Genomic DNA, 21884 nt, shown 5'->3' with positions numbered 1-21884 from the left:
GGGCAGTGGGCCCAGGACAGAATCAACAGACCCTTGGCCTGGTGCGAACAAGCTTTTTACGCTACAGGCATGAGTGAGGCAAGCTCCAAATATGGGAGAAAAGCGCATCGTATGGCATTCGAGCGTCTGCGGTGACGCGGAGGGCGTTCATCCACTGCGTAGGACTCGGCTAGTGATTGCTACGATTCCAAGCCGTCCTGGGAGGCTTATCTTAGGCATTTTACAGCCAACATGGCAGAAGCGCGGTTCGATGATTACTGAGATATCGAGAATGCCCATCCAACGATGCCGTCAGATGTCAAGCATGTTTTACAGAACCGAAACCGAAACTCGTTTGAATGCTAACCTTGGACATCGTCCAATCAAGGCGCATCTCCTCCTGTCGTCACAGCCTTTAGTTGGTGCGGCCGCCAAAGACCACGCATGGTATTTTTTCTTCTTTCAGGCTTTATAAAATAATTAGCGACTTCCCAGCCGGATAAACGATGAAAAGTGTTACGTTGAGCCAGTCTACGCAGTGCAAGCACAACCGGGAGCTTGACAAATTCACTTCAGTGTCCTTTTAAAGCCCTAACCACATGACGCGAAATCACGAGTTGCGAGAGCGTCGGCGTCGTTCGGCGGCAACGCGCGGACACGCAGGAGAGGACGAGTAACCGCATCAGACCGGCGAAGTCACGCGTCAGCCGCTGCGCTGGCGTGCGTTGCTGGACACGTTTCTATTAACCGTGCCATTATGTTGAAGTCATTTATGAGCAGTTATTCTCGATTTTTGAACTGCAGTTACCAAGACCCAAGCTTCACACACACACACACACACACACACACACACACACACACACACACACACACACGCACACGCACACGCACACGCACACACACACACACACACACAAATAACACTTGGCAGTCTTTATTCATTGCTAAGCATGTTTGCGGGCAAAGATAGCAATGCGGCGAAATGTATTTCAAGTGAACAATATGAACAAAATAAGATAGGATGATAAACGAAGACGTACTTCGCACAACTTCTTTACTTTTTTTTATTGCGGAAGTTTGCTATTCAGCATAAGGGGAAATTAAATGTACAGATACACTCCGGATTCGCGAAGGAATCGGAGCAGGGGGCCGACTGACGTACTTCGCACAACTTCTTTACTTGCTACTTGATTTAACCTCGATGTTATGTACGGAGTGCAGCTTCATGAATTGAGAAAGTGTAAGAAAAAGAAATTTCAGCGCTGCCTTGACATTGAGGTTAGCGTCGAACGCCATTTGTCTGTTAATAAAATACAAGGTACTCTGGCGCCGTTTGTTTACCCTGTAAAACGAAGCTGATCAAACTATCGCCGAAAAAAAAAAAAAAAAAAAAATCGGCTCCCTAACGTTGCCAACGAATATTGTCGGGTGTTTTGTTTTGGTCGTATTTGAGAGATTTGACCAGTGGTAACGCTTGTTTCTCACGCACCGATCTTGGAGCCGAGGACCATTATGCTAGTACTCCAAGCGATGCGACCACAACTCGCTTATTTGAGTCAAGAAAAGCTATCGCACATCCCCGGTCACCCCTACGCAAGCCACGGTATAGCCACGAATGGAATGCGCCGCTAGCATTCCGGTGCTGATAACGCTTGCTCGTAACGCACCAATCTTGCAGACAAGCCCCTTCGTGCTAATAAATACCTCAAGCGCCAGAGCTCCCTTATTTAACTCCCAAAAAGCTATCGCAAATCCCCGATCTCCTCGATGAACGCCGAACAAGCCACAAATGAATGAGCGCTTTCGAACAGAAATAGCTTGCAATTTGTCTCAAGGCAACCGGTTACCGCAAGTTAAAATGACATTTATTGTTTTCTGCTGAAAAGAATGACCCCAAACCACGAGGACAGGAAAGCCGGCCGCTGCCGCCCGCTTTTCGATGCTTTCTCGCGCTGCGTCGACGCCGATATCTGGCGAGAGTAGACATAGGCGCTGCTCGCGCGTCAGCGCGCGCCGCCATACATTTTTGGCGACGCGCGTCGACGCGTGAAAACGCGGAAAGTACGCTGCATGTGGCTGGGCCTTAAAGTTGACAACGAATAAAACTGAAAACAGATTTGATATAACATCAACAAAAAGTACCGCCTCGCTTCTCGCTTTTTGGGGCCAGAGCCATGGCTGCCTGCGAACCGAGAACGGCATTAGCAAATGCTTGCAACACGACGAGGTCTGTGTAGGCAGCGACAAATACCAGACACTAATTTAACACATCACAATCGGTAAAGCATCACATGTGTGGCTACGTGAAACATCGAGGGGAAGCTTTCTCGTACGCTATAGGAAGAGCTGTCCGGAGGCCGGCAAAGGAGGTGCGAGTTGGGTGCAAAAGGCTACACACTAATCGCTGATCTCTTTCTCGGCGTCCCCACTGACGCAAGGGCGCGTACCCTGTAATAAGAGGCGACGCCGCGCTTGGCAGCCGATCGCGACAGATCGACATCACCGCAGCCGTCGCTCCAAGCCCCGGGGCCTGTCATACAACATGAACATCCTCAGTGAAAAGTGGTCGCCACAGAACCTTGTTATTACTCTCCAACTCGCACAGCGCCTGCCACAACACCGTAGGCGGGTGTCCCCGGGACAGAAGCGAACAACATTCTTTCCCTGCTGCAATTTCTAGCAAAAAAAAAAAAGTTCAACGGCTATTTTCGCCATTACAGTTGGCTGCCAGAGTTGGCGATGCCAGCGCAGTCTCGGCCGCCGATTCCGCCAAACTAGAGTAGCGGCCTCCACCGCGCGCGAGGGTCGTGGCCATGTAAGGAAGCAGAACTTCTCGGCAGAGGACCAAGAGGCAGAGCCCCACTGCCCATTTTCAAATAAGCTGGACACCTGATTTTTTAGAGCTTGCCGTCAAGGAAAGGAAAAGTTCTCCGAAGTTCTTCGCGATGGCACCCGCGGGATGGGGCATGCTTTGCGGCAAAACCAACTTCGCATCAAAAGCTTATTTTAGAGCAATCAAGCTCCGGTTCAACCAAATAAATTCTTTATCCGGACATTCGTAAGTACAAATGGCAGGTAAGGCCGGTCAATCGCGGTCAAAACGGTAGCAGCTCATTCGCGCTGCGGGAGCGGCACCACGCGCTCAGGGGCCGCATAAAATTTCGAAGCGACTGGCCGATACCACGAGACTACGCCAGTGTCGCGACGTTGCTTGAAGATTTATAAAATGCTGGTACATGGGCGGACACACTTAACCGTACACGCTCAATCGGAAGATTGTGCATGCGCGCAGTTGCCTGCAGGAACGTCCGGTATGCCCGCTTTAGCGCTAATTAGCATCACTGACGTTAGCGAAGGCCAGCAGCGAAATCGGAAGCAAGCGCGGGCAGAGGCTATTCGTCGGATCCGCGACCATGACAGCGACTCCCGCCACCGAGTCTGCGACAAAGCCCCGCCCTCCTCGCAACGCCCGCGCTCTTCGCGGCCACGGCGGCGGCGCAGCCACGAACCGCCCCGCCCCGGAAGCGTGGCGGCGAAAACGGCCGCAATTTAGGAAACGACCGGAGTCAAATTGAACATTGGCGTGAGTACCCAGTGGGCCGGGTAAAGCCTATCCTCCTTGCTTTGCGCGCACCCTCTCTCTTCTTTTGGCTCTCCTCTTTTATGTGGCTCACATTCACATTACCCCGCTACTTTAAAGTGGTCTTAAAAAAAAAAAACACACAATTAAGGAAGAACGAGATGAAAAGGCCACTTTGCCTACCAGTAACTTTATTTTTATTTTGCAACCAGCGAATAGTTTTCTTATCGTTCTTTTTCGCTTATTCCACGCCAAACGACCCAGAGAGTTCATTCGACTATCTCCCATTCCCTGCACTATTCATTCTCCGAGACGATTTTTGGCGGGTAAATTTTTTTCTGTTTCTTACAGCCATTTGAAAACCGCGGCGGCGACGAAAAATTACGTAGAAAAAAAAATCGCAAAAGGGAAATAATATACGGAGTGCAGTGAAATAAATCCAGGTTATAGAACATGCAGCTATTTACTTGCTACAATGCCTAGACAGTTGCTAGTGTGTTTCAAAATGGGCTTTGCGGTGAAGCAAAGTGGCGTTTCTGAGCCCTTTTTACACATTTTTTAGAGCTATTGAAACTCTTGTAGACACAATTCAGCTGCATACATTGTTTATAATGTTGACGGAAAGTGCGGAAGAAAAATATGGGAGCCAGGAAGCCGGCAGTTTCAGCGCGATAAAGACATGAACTTTGAAAAAATTGCAAAATCGTCCATGTTCAGACGTTTGTCACGCTGTGTGGCGGTCCGTGTAAAAATACAGACTTAGGCTCATTTGAAAGGGTGTACAAAGGGGACTTATTTCTGGAAGTTTAATCGGGCGGCCGCTTTTCTGATGGAGGCGAAAAGCAAAAACGCCCGTGTGTACGAGATTTCGGCGCACGATAAAGATCCCCAGGTGGTCAAAATTAATCCGGAGCCCTCCACTACGGCGCGCCTCATCGCCTGCGTTGCGTCGGCGCGTTAAACCCCTCAATCAATCAATCAACTTTTTGTTTTAAGCGAGAAAATAATTTGTACATTGAGCACCCACCACGGCCCCAGACGCCGGGCCGTAAGTCCGCTTCACTGAAACGACCCTTCCTGCGCGGCAGCGGAGAGCTCTAAAGTGTGCGGCTGGCTGGTGCTGGATTTTGGAAGGGCGCCATCGGCAGATGATTAGTTGTCGCTGCTCTTAAAGGAATTCTGCAACACTGCGTTCATGGCCATGATACAGATATAGTGTGAGATAGGCTGCTGGTCTGGTCTTGATGCATTTAAGAGACTGCAGTTTTCATCGTGGTCGCCGACGTGGGTTCTGTGCCAGCATTGACGGTTGTTAGCGATGACGGTACAAAGTACTGAAACGTGTGTGTACTCGACGACTTAAACCTTCTTGAGAGTTGCTCTTTTTTGTTCAACCATTTCTTCTGGCATTCACAGCAGGTATGTACATGTAGTGTCCTTTCCCACCCATGTAAAGCTGATGGAGTGTAAGAATTTGTCCCTGGTAATATCTTTGAACATTGGCCCAGGCTGCCATTGCTTAACGGTGCTGCCGACACCGTCGCTAGCGCTCTTTCCGTGTGATGTTGCAAAAAAGGTCCAATCAGCCAATAAATTGACTCATTTACATGACAGCAAAAATTTGAACAATTTTTCTTGTTCTAATACTGTGATGATGCCCCATTGGAAAAATAGTGAATTTTTCGGACAACAGGGAATTCTTGTTTACTGAGTTTCAATGCCTTAGCTTGAAATGTAGCCACGGCCGCTGTCGTGTGGTCAAGTCAGTCCTAAATGATGGCAAGCAATTTTACACAGAGGTTTTTAAAATTCTGAGCGATGGTAACTGCATGATTGGGTGTATCGTAACTTGCGTATATACCCAGTGCTACGATCGTGGAGCGTCTTGCAAGCTATAATTCTCTGCGAGGTCTAAAACAACAATCTTCCCCTCATTTTCCGGCTGGTTTTTATCTCTCACCAAAACTTTGCTTCCTGTTTGCTTTCTAAGTGGTGCATCTTGAGATCTTCTGCAGTGCTTAAACAGGGTTTGTACAGGCTTCAAAAGCAAAAATTCAAGGGTTTTCAAGGACTTTCAAGGACCAGAAAACACATTTCCAAGTCCCCCATCTAATGTTTTGTCCGGGATTATTTACAACTTTTTCAACACAATGCAAAATTCTGTTATTGCCCAATTAGTGCACATTTAGATAGGCGCTAACGGGTTCGTGAATGCTCCCCCAGCTTTATTTTTTTTATTTCATGGCTGGTATTTACAGGTTTTTCTTTTTTATTTGTGTTTTTCTGAGGCTGTTTGATTTCAAAACTTAGTTCATGCTGCCTGCATCTCCTGTTTTGTCAGCAAGAGCATCAGCTGGAGCAAGTGTTGCTTCAAAGCAGAATGAACTATGTGCACGCCCACCATTTGCACGTAAAAGCAAACGTAGATGGAGCGTATGAGGCACAGACTAGATAGAAGATGCAAGATAGAGAACAGAAGCTGGCTTTCACTGGATTGTATCACAATGTGGATTGGATTGACAAGTGCCTGCTCCCAATGTTGCCTTGTAATAATGAAAATCCACCAAACTTGTAATTTCACGCAATACACTGAAACTTGATTGTTACAATGTTTCTTTACATTTGTTAACACCTAAAATCCATGAAAAACACTTTAAATTGTTGTGAAAAGGCAGGGCCACTGATTCTCTCCGGAAAAATCAAGGGTATTCATGGACCATTTAAAAATTCCAGGACTTTCCAGGCCTTGAAATTGACACTTCTAAATTCAAGGGTTTTCAAGGTTTTCAAGGACCTGTGCGAACCCTGTTAAAGGGACCCTCCAACACTCTTTGAGCAGTGCAAGTAAACCTGCGCGACGTTTAGATTACACTGCCAGGAATACCTGGGCCAAATATTACACGTTCACGTGAAGCGGTGAGCGCGCAAATCGCTGTGAAAGATGCGGAAAAACCAACCGCGCTCCCTTCAATTTTCCTCATGCACCCCTGGCATGGCCTAAACGACGTCATTGGGGCCATAGTTGTCGAATGGCTGTCACTGGTGAACTTCGCGGCTTATTTTTCACATTTCCTGTGATGATCCGCCGTAGTCGGCGCTGTGTACCAACTACAGTGTAGACCGCTTATAACGTATGTCGCGGGAGCTGCAAAAATCCGCACTATAAGCGGTACCGCACTATAACCAAAAAGTGCGCAAATTCAACCAAATAGCCACCTACCTCTCAAGTCATCCTAAATTTTTTATCACCCAAACGCACAGCGCCTAAAAACGAAGGAAGGGTCTTTATTTCGTATTATTTTTAACATCAGCCGCTGCTGCCGGGTCTCACACATTGCAAAAGCGCAGTCTTACAAACGGCGAGTGCGGCTTTAACTTCCGTTGTGTTTGTGTTTTGAAAGACCATGGCTGTGTTTTTTGCGTCTATGAAGATGCAGCAGGACATGATAAGAAAGGGCAGCGGGATTTTTTTTTTTTACCCCACCTTGTATTCACGATGCCTAAGGCGGCTGCGTATCAGCGCAACGTACTGGTGGTGGAAATCTTCGCGCGGCTCGCTTGTTCGGAAAGAGCGGTGGCTTATCTGCACAACGTACTAAAGCGTGAACCGCATGGAGCGATTTCTCGCGAAAACGTGCAGCGCACGTCGCAGGCGCGGCGACGCCGGCGCGGATACAACTGCGCCGTGGTAAGAGGCAGCAGCATGGCTTCGGCACTGGCCGCGAAGCGGTGCAGGCAGCTCCAGCGACCACTTCTAACCGCTCGCTGAAATGCACGAGGCGGAAGCGAAGATGCTCATGCAAGAAAAGAGCTGATAATGTGACCGCAAAGTGGAATATAAACTGCCATCCACGCTGCTTGTGAAAGCGCCCATCAAAAAATACCGCGGTGGTAAGCCTAAACTAAAGTCCTTTCATCTGATCGAGGGACTTTAGCCAAAACACCTCTGACGCGGCTAGCCGGCTCGGGGCGTTTCGATCTCCGGCTATTAGGTGCGGGTCTTTCCATTGGTGCAAGTCGACAGTCTCCTCCCACTGCCACGCGAAGAAGCCACCGCGAGCGCGAAATCGTAGACGCGAGCATGAAAAAAACGCACGCGCAATGCCGATGTGCACAATTCGTGTGCAAAAACGGGCCATGCGGTTCACGATTAATAGAAACAACTTGCCACGCGCGGACGGGGAGTCGGTCGCTATCTTCCGAGGTGCATCAAGCAAGGACAGCTGTGGTTATCACGTACGCGCGAACTAAAGGGTGCCTATTTTTTTCTTCTGTGTCGAAGTTAGAGGAGAGCAAGGGGTGCGCGCTGCGTCAGATGGCCGATTTCATCATTTCTTTTTTTCTTTTGCTACCCTAAAACGATGCCCCAGCTGCGCCGGTCGATCAGCAGACCCGCCGAAAAACCGCACTCTAAACGGTATTGTGCTTCGGCCAACCGCATCTTAAGCGGTATGCTTATGCATTGAGTTCTATGGGAGGCAAACCGGTGGTCACAAAAACACGCGTTATATCCGGTCCCGCACTATAAGCGGTTACGTTATAAATGGTCTACACTGTATGTCTGAGCCTGTACGCAGTTTTGACGTTTATTTTGTGTTTCGAGTGCACGTGGAGTTTGAGTGACGAACTTAATACTCCCCTTTCAGCCAGATCACATGACAACAAACGCTTATTGCTTTAAAAACGCCTTACCAGCCTGAGAGCGCGCTTGCGAGCAGGCAGCCGTGCCTGCTTTTTTGTGGTACCAAACCGGAAATAGACCCCTCCACGTTTCGGAGAAAAGGAGAAAACTTCCCGGCTTGTCATATATCGAAGGCAGCCGGAGAAGACTTTGCACATTAAAAAAAAAAAAAAAAAAAAAAAAAAAAAAAAAAAAAAAAAAACTCAATTAATTGCCTGAAGCAGTGTAGAGAGTTAAGAAAAAGTTAGTGTTGCCTTGGGGTATAAGGCTTCAGTACACATCGTATGTAACTATATAGCAAAGAAAAATCGGCCTATGTATAACATTATATTTTGTGAAATCTCAGGCAAAGTTTGTAAAATCACAGTAAAACCCTGTTAATACGGATTTTATCCAGCTGGCGAGAATGTCCGAATTGACCAAGTGTCCAAATTATTGAGAGTAAGGTGATAACTAAAAAATGGTTTCAACATCACCAAACTTTTTAAGAAAAGACACTGATTGTTGTTTGCTTCGCAGATGTGATTCAGTCTGCGAACACTCTCCGGCAAAACCACGCAAATTCGTACTTCGCTTTCTTGGTTGGCGTGGGAGAAGCCATGCAGCATCACTTGCACGCACATGATGAAAACAATGACACAAAAGCGTTCGACAAACACACACACACGCACACACAGAAGAAGAAGAAGAAGAAGAAAAAGAAGAAGAAGAAGACGATGACAAATCTGCGGTCATCTTGGTTGTCAGCTAGACTGATGGCCACAGCAATGGGCATTCTGCTTTTCACTTGGTTGTGAACCAGTGCCAAGCTCCTGTGTGCCTCTGAGTGTGCCACCGAGATGTACACAAGCTTATTTGTATCCCATCTCAATCTAGAAGTTTTTTAGCCGCACTTTTGATTTCTGCTGCGAATCCGAATTAGCTGAAGCGCGGCCACGGCGGAATGCACTGCTGTTTCCCCACCTGATCTCAGTGGCCAGTCCCAATTAATCGGATTGCGGCTAAATCTGCCCGAAAAATGAGTTTTCAGCCATAGAACAATGCAGAATTTGGATGGGACCAGACGTCGCACCCAAATTAACCGAAATTCCAAACAGGGGCTGAATTAACGGGGTTTTACTGTACAAGCCCAAACCAATACATTTTAGGAAAATTTGGGAGAGGTGGCACGCATGATACGCTCCCTCTAATGGCCACTTATTCAACTGAGGGGAAGGGGAGAGAGGATCATTCTGCTCTCGAGACACCTGCACGACCATCTTGCACACACACACTGCTTTCATCAAACCACTGGGCGGTCAGCCTGCCAGTCCTGGACGGTTACTGGCTCCCCTCCATTGCCCCCACAGTACAGCAAACACCCTGGGTGACAGAGGCCTCTTGGGGGACATAGCAGGCTTCCTCTGCCCTCACCGCACCTGTTAATGTGACCTACATCATCTCCAGTGAGAGTCCCGAGCAGTGCTCTGATGCTTCCTCGCACCTACCCGGATTCGGAAACTCAGCAGGTGCACATTTGCGCAGAACACTGCACAAAGGGGCTATGATGCCTGCTGCCTGCAATTTCTCTTTCTTGTAGACATTTAGGGAACAAGTTCAGTACAACGCTTACCGAGCCAACAAATGCACTATGAAGCATGCCTCTGTGGGAGGATTGAGATTAGTTTAGGCTGCCTTTTGGCCTCTGTATCACCCACTTGTAGACGCAGGGCCTTGGCTGCTTGCATCTATTAACGCTGACACAGATGACTGCGAAATGTTCTGTTCTTAATTCACAGTCCTAACACACAGATTGCCCCAAAGCCCCTGCAACACTTTTTGAGCAGTGCAAGTAAACCTGTGCAACGCTTAGCTTACACTACCAGAAATACCTGGGCCAAATATTACACGTGCAGGTGAAGCGGTGAGCATGCAAATCGCTGTGAAACATGCAGAAAAACCAACCGCGCTCTGTTCAGATTCTCCTCATTATGCACCCCTGGCACGGCCTAAACGACGTCATTGAGGCCATGGTTGTCCAATCGGCTGTCACTGGTCAACTTCGCGGCCTATTTCTCACAGTTCCTCTGACGATCCGCCGTTGTCAGCGCTGTGTACCAACCTCTTCTATGCCTAAACCTGTAGGCACAGTTTTGCCGTTTCTTTCGTGTTTTGAGTGCATGCGGAGTTTGAGTGATGATCTCAATACTTCCCTTTCAACCAGATCACTCGACAACAAGCATTTATTGCTTCAAAAACGTCCTACCAGCCTGAGCGTGTGCTTGCGAGCGAGCACCCATGCCTGCTTTTTTGTGGCACCAGACCGGAAATAGACCCCTCCCCGTTGCAGAGAAAAGGAGAAAACTCCCTGGCCTGTGATATATCGAAGGCCACGGAAGAGAATGCCGCGAGCTGCCCCCATCTCCGGGAGAGAGCGCACAGCTTTTGTTGCGTTATCTGCGGTCGAGTTGAGAGGGAATGATTATGTGCGATTTCTCATCGTGTGTGGTTTCAGTGATAACGAAAAGATTTTCATAATTCTTGTGGGAGAAGATTGCTGGGACAATAGTCTTTACTCCAAAATACATTCCTAGTAGTCGATGGTAAGTGCTGCAGGGCCCCTTTAAAGGAGTACCGACACCAAATTCAGAAGCCAGAAAATGATATAATTGGCTCAAGTAGTTTGCAAAGGTGCCTTCTAGCAATTTTTGCAGCAAGCTGTGGCCAGAAACATACCGAAAATCGATTCTAACATCTCAGCTGCAAGCTACCTCACATCGCCAGCACTAGTTAAAAAGCTATCAGCATGACAACAGACAAGCCTGTGCCCTTCGAACCAGCGTATTCTTGGTGACTTCGTATAGCACTTCCCAGAACTGAAAACTCTTGCCTGCACTGATGTCGTCGGCGACCTTGTTTCACCAAGTAATCAGGTTGTCAACTCCCAATGTCAATTTTGGTACAGTGGCAAAAAATTACCCATGGAAGGCCAAGATTATAAACAGAAAGACTGAAGATGCGTTGTAATTAATGATGAAACGCACTGAATAGCGTCTAATTGCAAGAATTTGCAAAATACTTTTCGAATACTTCTTGGCCCCCTTAAAGAAGCCTGAAGAGAAAATACAAGCTTGGTCTATTTAAAAGAACTAGTTCTTGGTAAATTGCTCAGCTCCATTCTAGCCATGAAAGGCTTTTTTAAAGAGAAAAAGTGCAAGAAATAAAAAAAGACCTTTCATATTTTGCACTACAGTGGTGTACTATGGGCATGAATAATATGGGCCAGCATTAAAACTGCTATCGGTGTGTTAACTGTACGCCAGCATTCAAGTGATACAATCAAGCAGAGCTAGAGGCCCAACTACGATCGCCCTGTCAAGTTTCTTGGCGGTGGCTCAGGTCAGCGGCTGCCCATTGTGGAAACACGGTTCTGTGATGTCACAGAGGAATCGCCAGAGAGTGGCTGCGGGGCTGTCACTGCTTCACCTGTCTTCCTCCACATCTCAATTATTTCATACAAGCTTGCGATAAAATTGGTATCGCTGTTACTGAAACAAAGCCGTCTTTTCAATGAACCAAACTTGTGCTCTGTCTTTACGGCCCCTTCAAGTACAGCCCCGAAGAACAGACCAACTGCGCATACACACAAGTTGTGAGAAAGGCAGAGACCCTTGAGCTACAGGCTCTGAGGCACGGGAGTTCTGGGCAGCACTCACTCTTTTCGATTTCGGAGAGGGTCGCCTGTGCCCTGGAGAAGTCGAAAAGCTTGCTGAAGTACGTCAGTTGCCTGTACAGGTCAGACACCTTGTACTGAAACACGAAAGAAAAGCACAAGCAAATGGCTGTTGCGTGTGCCTTTTGCTGTCATCTGGACTGGGAGCATAGCGTTAATAGCATGCGGTCCAGCGAAACCAACCATTGCTTTCATTGCTTAGTTTTTCTTCTTGCCAGCAAGGCACAAAAAAAAAGGAAGTAATGCTTTATCACACATTAACAGAGCCCATTTTACAGCTCATTCCAGGCTGGAATGGCAAGCCACAGAAGATAATACACAGTGAACTGCAAGTCTGGTTGGCAATATAGGACGAGTAGATGAAGCACAAAAGAGTTAAAAAAAAAAAAAAGAGCTTGGGTGAGCATGAGCATGACAGCGAAATAAACACTTTTTTTGCCCTTTGTTCTGTACCTCATTTATGGCAAAGCTGTAAGAACTGTAGTCACCTTGCTTTATTTATTAATAAATCATAAGTGGGTGGAGTTGCAATGATCACTGAGGGCAAAGATTGTAATTGATAAGTGGCCAGTGAAATGAACGCTATACAGTCCGACCCACTCATAACAATACTGGTTATAACAATATATTGGATTTAACAATGAACACTTGTGGCACCATCACCTTTGCTATTAGCTATATGGTAAAATAATCCGCTTTAACAATTACAACAATGGTCGTTTTGCTCATTTTTGGTTACAACAATTGAGCCTGACAGTATGAGCGTACTACATGAGCGTATTCGGAGATATGTGAGAGATCTTGGGAGAGTTGTGTGTGACCAAGAAGGATTTCTTAAGCATGAAATAAGTTTCTGCATTTTCTATCTACCTAACACTCAGAAAAAGTTGGTGCCTTTCATGTAGCCATGCTATACCTGAAGGAGGAGACTTCTGACTGCCCTCTTATCTCCTGCTGTCAGCTGCCCCCCCCCCAAAAAAAAGAGAGGCAGGGGGCACCTCTTCAACACTGTCCATATATAGCTACAGCAGGGTAAAGATCCTCTAGGCAACCATTGATCACCGATGTTAAAAAAAGGTACAAAACAACACCGCTTTAGTAACATGCAATCTGCCAATCGTTAAAGAAGAAGAACAGTCAAGGACTTGATGCGGAGACTTCCTCGCATGTGAATGACGGTGGTCTTTCCTAGGGGCCCTGTGGAGCCGGTTTGCACACGCGCGGCTAAGCCTGGGTGGGCGGCCGTGCAATTACAGTTCTGTTTTGTAAGTACCGGGTGAAAACCCCTAAACGTTTGCAAAGGAATCTTTTTCTGCCCAACCCTGTTATAACAATTACTGGCTACAATGGCTTTTTGTGGCACATCAAGATTGTTGCAAGCAGGTTAGACTGCACGTTCATTACTTACAAATAGAAACAAATGAGAACAAATGACAAGCAAGCGACAACACAGCACCCACCTCTGGCAGCATTGCAGACCTTTGGCACGCAACACAAATGGGACCAGATTTCCCAAAGCGCAAGGACACCTGCCTCGTTCGGTGCCCACAGCCAGAGTCCTCGCAAACAAGCCAGCCCTGGTGAACGAGACACAAGCCAGAGGCAACGGCCTTGAACTCAGCTTTTTCTCACATTTCTCACAACTGCCTGGATGGCATGACAAATGAACCTTTGCCCTAAAGATGTCTCATGCTAAAGACCCGTGAAAATGTTGCGGCATTTGGGATGGGTAAATGCTTGCACGTGATGCCGGTGGAGCGGTTCGTAAACAAGCCCCATTTCTCTTGACTGTGGGGTAACAGCACTTGGTTGTTTTTGGTTGCGCGCGTTGTTTCGTCTGTTATCACTGTTTGTTCAGGCAAGCTCTGGCTTCTGCAGAGCAGTGAGAAGAAAGCTGTGCAGTCATTACTACTGGACTCCTTGAACTTCAGGCCAGCATGGCAGTCATGAAGAGTGGGTACAGTGCATTGGCATTCAGAAATCTGTGAGCTGTCCCTAGAGGAGCTGAGAGATGACTCACACACACAGTTGCAAGCAAAAAACTAGTTTACTAAAGAGACAAGCAGATACGAGAGAAAAACAGTTGTCATAAATGCAACCCGCTTTTTGTTTCCATGGGCATATGTATTGAATGGAGTTAGCTCAGAACTTAAGGGGCCATGAAGACAAAATACATTTGTCTTATTCGAACGATTTTGTGTTCTATAGTGCCCCCAGAGCTTGTCCGGAAGCAAACGATGCTTTATTCACTGTGAAAGTAATCAATTTAAGCTAAAATTTTGATTCTCGCGCCAAAACGTGTGTTTGAACAATGTTTGCAATGACATCATAAGAGCAGGTCTTTCAGCGAAATTTGGTGTGGAGCGGAGACTTGCTTCCTATTAGTCAACCTAGATGGCGCCACCACACCACGACAAGCCGTTTCCTGCCTTTGGTTTGTTTGTGTCTGTATTTAAACCTGGCTTGTTTTTGTTAATGGAGAAAATAACCGTTTCGTGAAACATGGTGCTTGCTCGACAAATATGGTTACGTAAGACACTCAGGGGTGATCCAGCCATTCGAACTATTGGAGCAATTTTTGGAGCTGCAAAAATGTTATTTTGGAGCACTATTGTATCAGAGCTTGATTTTGGAGCAGCTTGGGAGCAGCACAAAACTTATGTTGCAGCTTCATTTATCTGGAGATAAAGAAGGCTGGCAACCATTCAGGCAACGCTAATTACTTCCCCACAGTTGTAGACTTTGAAGCTGGTAACTAAAGCACCAAAAATGTGTGCCCCCACAGCCTTTAGACACCGCTGCAAGTGAAGCAGATGACAAGCGTTTCTTTAACTTAAAAAAAAAAACACCAAGTAATCATTTAAAAACTTCCTGATACCAAAAAGGGGCCCATTTTATTTACAATACAATTATTTCACTATCTCAAACATATTGCACTGATTTGTTGCTTCTTGCCGTTTCGTTCAGTTCATCCAGCTCGGAGGGTCCGGCTCGACAATATTTAGACAGAAAATATTGCACTTCACACACATCACACCATATTATTGCTTCTTGCTTGCCTTCTTAGTAAGTTCATTCAGCTCGGAGAGGGTGTGGCCAAAGGCAGAGTTGCCTTCTGCTAATAAAGCCTGCCCTGATGAAATAATGTTTTCAGCCCTTTTCAGCAACGCACGGCATGAGATTCCCTTTTCTTCCAAATTCCACCTGAGCTGCTTTTCATTGCCGACATCAGCACCACATTCCCGGCCACTCAGGCGGTGGATAAGAGCAATATGAAGGGGCTTTATTTTCAATACCGTCACGCGGAATAAAAAAAAAAAAAAAAAAAAAAAAAAAAAAAAAAAAAAAAAAAAGAAATTTGCTGCGAAAATCCCAAACGGCAAGTTGTTTAAACTTACGCTGATGCAGTTTTGGCTAGCGCTACTTCACTGCAGTAGCCCTAAATATAAGGCCGCACAGTAATAAAACGATTCGCTGCGAGCGCAGAAAACTATAGACTCTCGTTTGTGCATCTTGTCACGAGTGGCCGAACGTCAATCGCTAGTTTTCTACAAGCGATACACATGAAGTAATGCCATTTATGCTTGTTTGCAGCAGTGCGGGAAACCACTCCGTTGCGGTCCACGCCACCGGAGTGTATGCATGCCGACTTGCCGAATCACCATCTCTGCTCTGAAGCGGCACCGTGGCTGCACTATTGCTGCACTGTGGCTGCACCATGAGCAGAGCTCGGCTGGGGCAACCGAATAATCGAGTGCACCGCTTGCTCCAAGTTGCCAACCTAGGAACCATCGTGCTGGTTAGTGGCAGAATGATCGTCTCTCGCTTCAGCTGGTTTGAGGGGACAACTCTCGGCCGAAAGACCGGGTTCAAGCGGTTTGGAGCATTTGGCGCAAGTAAAACACCACTGGGCGCAGCAGGGCGCAGGAGAGTACAATTGTAGCAAATTGGCGCAAATGGCGCAGCTGGATCACCCCTGGACACTGTCACTTGCGTCAATCGGCCAGTGTCGTCTGAGGCAACCCCAAAGCCCCGCAGTGCTGTGCATCTAAACGAAGCATAGTGCGTGCAGTACCAACAGCAGTACGCATTGGTACTTCTATGTTTACGTGTGCTTTCATAACTTCCACTGGTTGTCCCACCATTATTACTGATATAAAAAGAATGTGCCCTAAATTTAAGCTCAGCTAGCTCGTTCGGCAAACTTATAACTTCTTCCTAATTTGCGTTTGCTTTTGTCGGCCTCAGCCAATCGCAGAGCTGGCTGGTATGACATCATAGGTTTTGTTGCGGGAAATGAGCTAGTGGGTCGCATGGCCATTCCCCTTTTCCCTAATTATACAGCTTATCTGAGCGAAGTTTACATTAAAAGTGGTGTCAGCATGGTTGTAATGAGGCAATCTTTTGAATAAACCAATTTTGTCTTCATGGCCCCTTTAAAGGATCCCTGAAATGCTTTTCTTCCAGGTACTTTTCGGGCCCTAGGTCTTTTCTTCGTGTCATTCAGATATCGACGCAAAAAGAATTATCAGGATCAGTGCAGAGATAAGAAAGTTATTCCTTTTTTTTGTGTCTACAAATACCAGCAAATGCAGCACTGCCTACGTCACATCCGAAGCTTGTGTGCTCTTCCAAGCCGTGCTATGATGAACTGCTCTCAGCATCACCCAGAGTCGGCGAGCTTCACTAAAAACACGTGCCAAACTGTCCGTCTGCAGTCCATACGCTAATGTCTATGCTCAATAGAGATCAGCGTCAGTGCAAGAAGTGGTGCAGTCAGTGAGCATCGCAAAGCGGCCGGCAGCTTCAGGGTTTTCAGTCTGTCTCGACATTTGGGGGCGTGCTTTTGCACTGGGAAGTGCCATTCCATTCACTGAAAAACAATCACACCTTCTTTCTCTCGCAGCAACCATTATGAGACAAATTCAACTAAGCTATTTTTGTCACAAAGCTGTTACCAAATACAAGTGTTATCCTAGCGGAGCATTCCTTTCATGACTACCTTGGCCTACGTCAGGGAGATCGCGATGTAGGTCTTTGTTCCTACGGGCATTTCTTTTCTTTCCATATAGCAACTAAGCTACAGCTGTTTATGAGTGAAACGAGCCAGCTCTGGCTAAACTGCTCGTAGTATTATTGTGACGGGGCTAATCTGCAAGAATGGTTCATGGGAAACAAATGCTATCACTGCCAGAAGTGCTCAAAAACGACAAAAAACAACATACACATTTATTCCCTGACGCCCAGACATTGTACGCCTAATTCTTTCAGCTCGCCGTGTGTTGCTGGAGTGGCCGGGTGGTTAACGCACCAGGCTGTTTTTTTTGGAGGTCAGCAGCTTGACCCCCCCCCCCCCCCCCCCTGAAAAAAACTTTTTTTTTTGTGCATCTAACAATTTTTTTCTTTTTTTAAAACCAGGATATGTGACCGTTTCTCTCCTTCCCATGAACCCTTAAGTGGAATTCATGTCAAGCCTCAGTAGCAAGAGGCAGTGCACACGCTTCACACTTTGAATTAAAGAAGCAGGTCTTGTCATGAACAGCCGCCCTGTTGACCAAAACACAAAAAGCTATATACACTCTCACACCCTCACACAAAAAGCAATATACAAAAGATGAAAAAAAAATTCAGCGCCTGGCAGCCCGTTTTATTTACAGTAGGTATAGACGTCGCGATTCCTCCTCTGCGATGTTGCAGTTGGCAAATCATGAACCTCTTGAGGACAGACGACGAGCTGCTCGACTTAACTTACTCCGTCTAATATATTTTTCTAAACTAGAAATAAAGCCAGAAAATTACACGATAAAAGATTCGTCCAGGCCTTCCCGTCACAAACATAGCTGCAGCATCAAGCCAATCTTCGAGTGGAATCTTCAAGCATCATCAAGCCAAGCATCATCAAGCCAAGCCAAGCAGCATCAAGCCAATCTTCGAGTGAAAACAATCACCGAGTGGAATTTGTTGCCCCGAAACTCTACTCTATTTTTCATTCCACCATAAAATGCGCCTTGTTTTCTGACTTTCACAATACTGTTTTGATTTAACAACATGTTGTGTGCCTAAGAGTGTGGTGCTTTGCTTATGGATTGCGTTGCAGTGGGTGTACTCAGCCCTATGGAAACGAGTAAAATTTGATGGTGACTTCCATGCTTCCTGCTTGGACCTTAAATGGTTCGCAGTATATGATAAATAAATAAATAATAATAATAATAATAAAAAAAAAAAGCTCGAAGAGTATGGTAGAGTTCAGAAAGATAAGCCTAGTAACACAGATCAACGTAGCGACAGGCAGGTTACTTTGGCAGCCCTGTGTGTTTCCTTGCCTTCTCCTACTTGTTGGTGCTCTGTCCATGTGGTTGCTGCGATGGCATTGAACGACGCCATCAAGAAGCATAGAAAGGAGCTTCCCAGGGCAGACAACTGTCTAAAACTTCCAGACAGCGGCATTTTTCACTGCCTGCATTGGTTCCACGATGTGACGTCATCAATGCGAATGGGAAAGTGAGCAGCAGTCTCCCATTTATTGAGAAGAGAGCAACGTTCAATTTGCTTGTATTTTTAAATTTAAAAATTGAATAACTCTTCCGATTCTGCATGGATCTTGATAATTCTTTTTGCGTCTTTCTCTGCATGACACAAAGTACGAACGTAATGCCTGAAAAGTACCTGAAAGAAAAGTGTTGCAGGGGTCCTTAAACTTCGGGATACCTAGCTCAGTCTGGTAAAGCTGACCTGGGATTTCACACTTTGAGGAGACATTGGCTAGTAGGTATGCCACAGTAAAAATCCACAAAAAATTTCACATTACGGGATTTTTAAACAACCCATTTTCAGAATAACAAAACATGGGCGCATCCATATTTCCTTCTCACATTTGTTTCAACCAAGAATTAAAGGTGCTTAATATCTTGTCCACTGCAGAAGAATGCCATTGGCACTTTAACCAATACACAAAAACGATCTTTGGAAAAACAAACAGTAGGAGCATGACACGCCAACTATCTGAACGTGCTCCCTTTTGGGTTCTTGTTACAGGTGAGCGCTTCGTCTAACAATGCCATGCGGGACAAAAGGTGAGACTGAGGTACACTTACCAAGTAAAACTTGTGGATGAACGAACGAATGGTGAGTGTCATTTGGTTGCAGAGTGCATTTAGGTAGCTTGAAAGCTCTGCCTTACAACCAGGACATGACTCCAGGCTGAACAGCAAGTTCTTTCCCTAGAAAAGAAAAAAAAATCATTGTCATCGGCATTAGCTTTAGAGTAAGCATGCTCGCTATCTTGCAATGTTCCCCGTGGAAAATACTACAGTCAAATCCAGATATATTGACCTCCAAGGGGATCGCGAAACAATTTGATATATCAATAACAAAAATATAAAATATGCCTACCTGAAGATTATCTGATAACTCCGCACATCACTGAGAGCTTACTGAGATTGTGACAAGCAGTATAACTTAGCGATTCGTTCTTCAAAGGACAGAAAATTTGAACCAGAGCACGTTGACTAACGCACTTTATATACCGTATTTATTCAATCTAAGCCGATAGTTTTTTTGAAATACTGATATATCTAACTCCAGGGTCGCCTTGTATTTGAGGATTTTGAAACACGCGCCAATTTCCAAGTGAAATTGAGGGAAGTGGCGCTCAGCTAGCGCCACCCAGAAAAGAAAGTATTGTAGCCGTTACTAGACGAGCCAGTAGCCATAAGGGGCCATAGCTGGGGGCGATGCCATGGAGGAAGAAAAAAGGCGATGCCGCCACTTTGAGCTGTGCGGATAGTGGCCTGCGTGCGGTGTGGCGTTTGGTTTTGACAGCGCAATGGCACCAAACAAGCGGTGCCATTATAGTGCCGCTTTTAAAAGAAAAGTTGTTTTAGCCGCGGATGAAAAAAATGTCCGTTGTTGGAGGACGCAACAGGAGAGGATATTTGCCTGCGCCGCATCTTCATGTTCAATAAACGTGTTTTATTTTCGTGAACGCTGACTTCGCCTTTTTGTTCGGCCTACATTCGAGGTAAGTTTTTTTTGTGGTATATATATAAATAAAACTGTGAGCAACAGATGGCATGCCGACGCAGTTTTCATCAAGATGGACAATCTCGAGTGACTCGATAACCTTTATGTTGAGGTTATCGAGGCACTCGAGATCGACCATCCTGATGAAAACTGCGTCGGCATGCCATCTGTTGTGCTCTCTGAAAAAGAAAAACAGTATCTGGAACAATGAGCGTAGAAGGAAGGGCGCAATGAGTGTGTTGTTGAGCCTTGTTATTGGATTGGTCTTGGTTTATATGCCTTCCTTGGCGGAATAAAAGATCAGTTGTAGTTCAGCACTTGTGCTGTCTTCTCTTCCTTGTGTGTCGTCATCTTTGTGCGCTGTTAACCCCTTCATTATGCCCCACCGACTAGCCCACCAAGCCATCTTCGTGCACTAGTAGTAGTAGACTGTGCTTACAGTTCCTTCAAAGATGTGTTCGATCGCAATGGTGGCTGCACAGTCGTCGGCTGGGCAGTGGAAGCTCATCCTCTGGCAGTCCTTGTAGTCACTCAGGTTGAGCATCTTCACAGAGCTCAGCTTGGCACCGGGGTCTTCATCCTTGTTGTAGCTGTAATTCCGGTACTGGTGGGGATCCAAGCCTGTGCAAATTGGAAGAGAAGGCTTGTGATGATTCTTCGTGCCGCTAGATTTCGCTCCTTCCTTGCAGTACACAGCTATCGACAGTAAAAAGCAACAACATGCCTGCAAAGTATGCAAAATAATGGCATAAAGGAGACTGTTAAGGTTATGCAGTTAAAAAAAAAAAAGCCCCACTTGGTGACACTTGACAGAACACTGTAAAACATGTTTGCAACAAAGTAGCGGTCATAATTAAAATGGGACGTAAGGGAGCTACTAAAGGGACACTGAAGTGAATTTGTCCAAGTCTAATCTGTGGCCATATTGTGCAGTGTAACCCACTGTAGTATATTATCTAACTATTTAGCGGAAGTCTAAGGTCTCGGTTTGTTCATGGCTGCCACACCCAGCCACCGTAATGATGTTACGCTGGTTTGCATGGCGTTTTCATGCCACTTCAGCCCCTTCAAAAACTTGGTTATCACCCATTTCTCGGGTAGTGTCGAGTATCATAAATAAGATAGTCCAATAAAGCCCCTTATAGAGAGCGTGAAGCGTCTACAGGAAACCAAACGTAACAACAAGTCTCACCAAGTACTTCTGCAATCATGGCGGCATCTGTTCCCTCGATTGGAGCACATATCCGGGCCACGACAGGATGGACTTGCTGAGACAAGTAGTAGTGCTTATCTGGAAGGCAAAACAAATTCGGCTGTTTCAAGTGTTTCTGTGGTGTTGCCCTGAGACAGCAGTACGGGGTCACATGTTTCTCAGAACAGGAAGTGCTGGCGTAAACAAAAAAGGGGAGGCTGTGGTGGGGGCTGTGGGAGGAACACTTGCAATGTAGAACGTGCTTGTGTCTACACTTTTTTTCCATCTTTTGTCTGTTTGCTTTGATGCACTATAGCAGGTTAAAATACAAAAAAGAATCCTAAGCAGTTGAGCACGTGAAATAAATGTAAATCAAAGCTTTCAGTGAGGTCATCGCATCTAAAAAACACAGAGTACAGCTTTTATACACTGCGAGGCAAGTTGCTCCCCACAGTCAGCCATCATGCTTTCAGTTTTATTTTCGAAAAGGACGGTGAACGCCTGAGCTCCTGCAAGTGATATCCCTGGCAGGAAGCAGCTAAAGTGCCTTCATTAGAATCGGCGGTGGGAAGCCCCCCGAGCTTCCAATCTCCTGTTCTCAGTGCGTGGCGAAGAAGTAGGAGGAGGAGCAACACTTAATTTAGAATATTGCTATCGGTGAAGAGCGCCCGGTTCGAACATAATCGCCGCTGAAATGAACTTCCAGCGAGTGGTTAGC

The 21884-nt window shown here is 46.3% G+C and overlaps 1 protein-coding gene across 2 annotated transcripts in view; it reads right to left on the bottom strand.

The window, feature by feature from the left end:
* Window positions 1-21884, bottom strand: part of Pola1 (DNA polymerase alpha catalytic subunit) — a 90700-nt gene that overhangs the window by 23596 nt on the left and 45220 nt on the right. For both annotated transcript variants that reach the window (XM_077700713.1, XM_077700714.1), the window contains exons 32-36: window positions 21167-21265; window positions 20414-20595; window positions 19047-19172; window positions 13413-13529; window positions 11936-12029 (exon numbers count right to left, since the gene is read on the bottom strand). In XM_077700713.1, coding sequence (XP_077556839.1) covers window positions 11936-12029; window positions 13413-13529; window positions 19047-19172; window positions 20414-20595; window positions 21167-21265 — 618 coding nt within the window. The remainder of the gene's footprint in view (window positions 1-11935; window positions 12030-13412; window positions 13530-19046; window positions 19173-20413; window positions 20596-21166; window positions 21266-21884) is intronic.

Source organism: Haemaphysalis longicornis, unplaced genomic scaffold (assembly GCF_048455015.1).
Source record: "Haemaphysalis longicornis isolate Haplotype H1 unplaced genomic scaffold, Haemaphysalis longicornis Haplotype H1 scaffold_2, whole genome shotgun sequence".
Classification (NCBI taxonomy): Eukaryota; Metazoa; Arthropoda; class Arachnida; order Ixodida; family Ixodidae; genus Haemaphysalis; species Haemaphysalis longicornis.
This window is presented reverse-complemented; position numbering and strand designations above follow the sequence as displayed.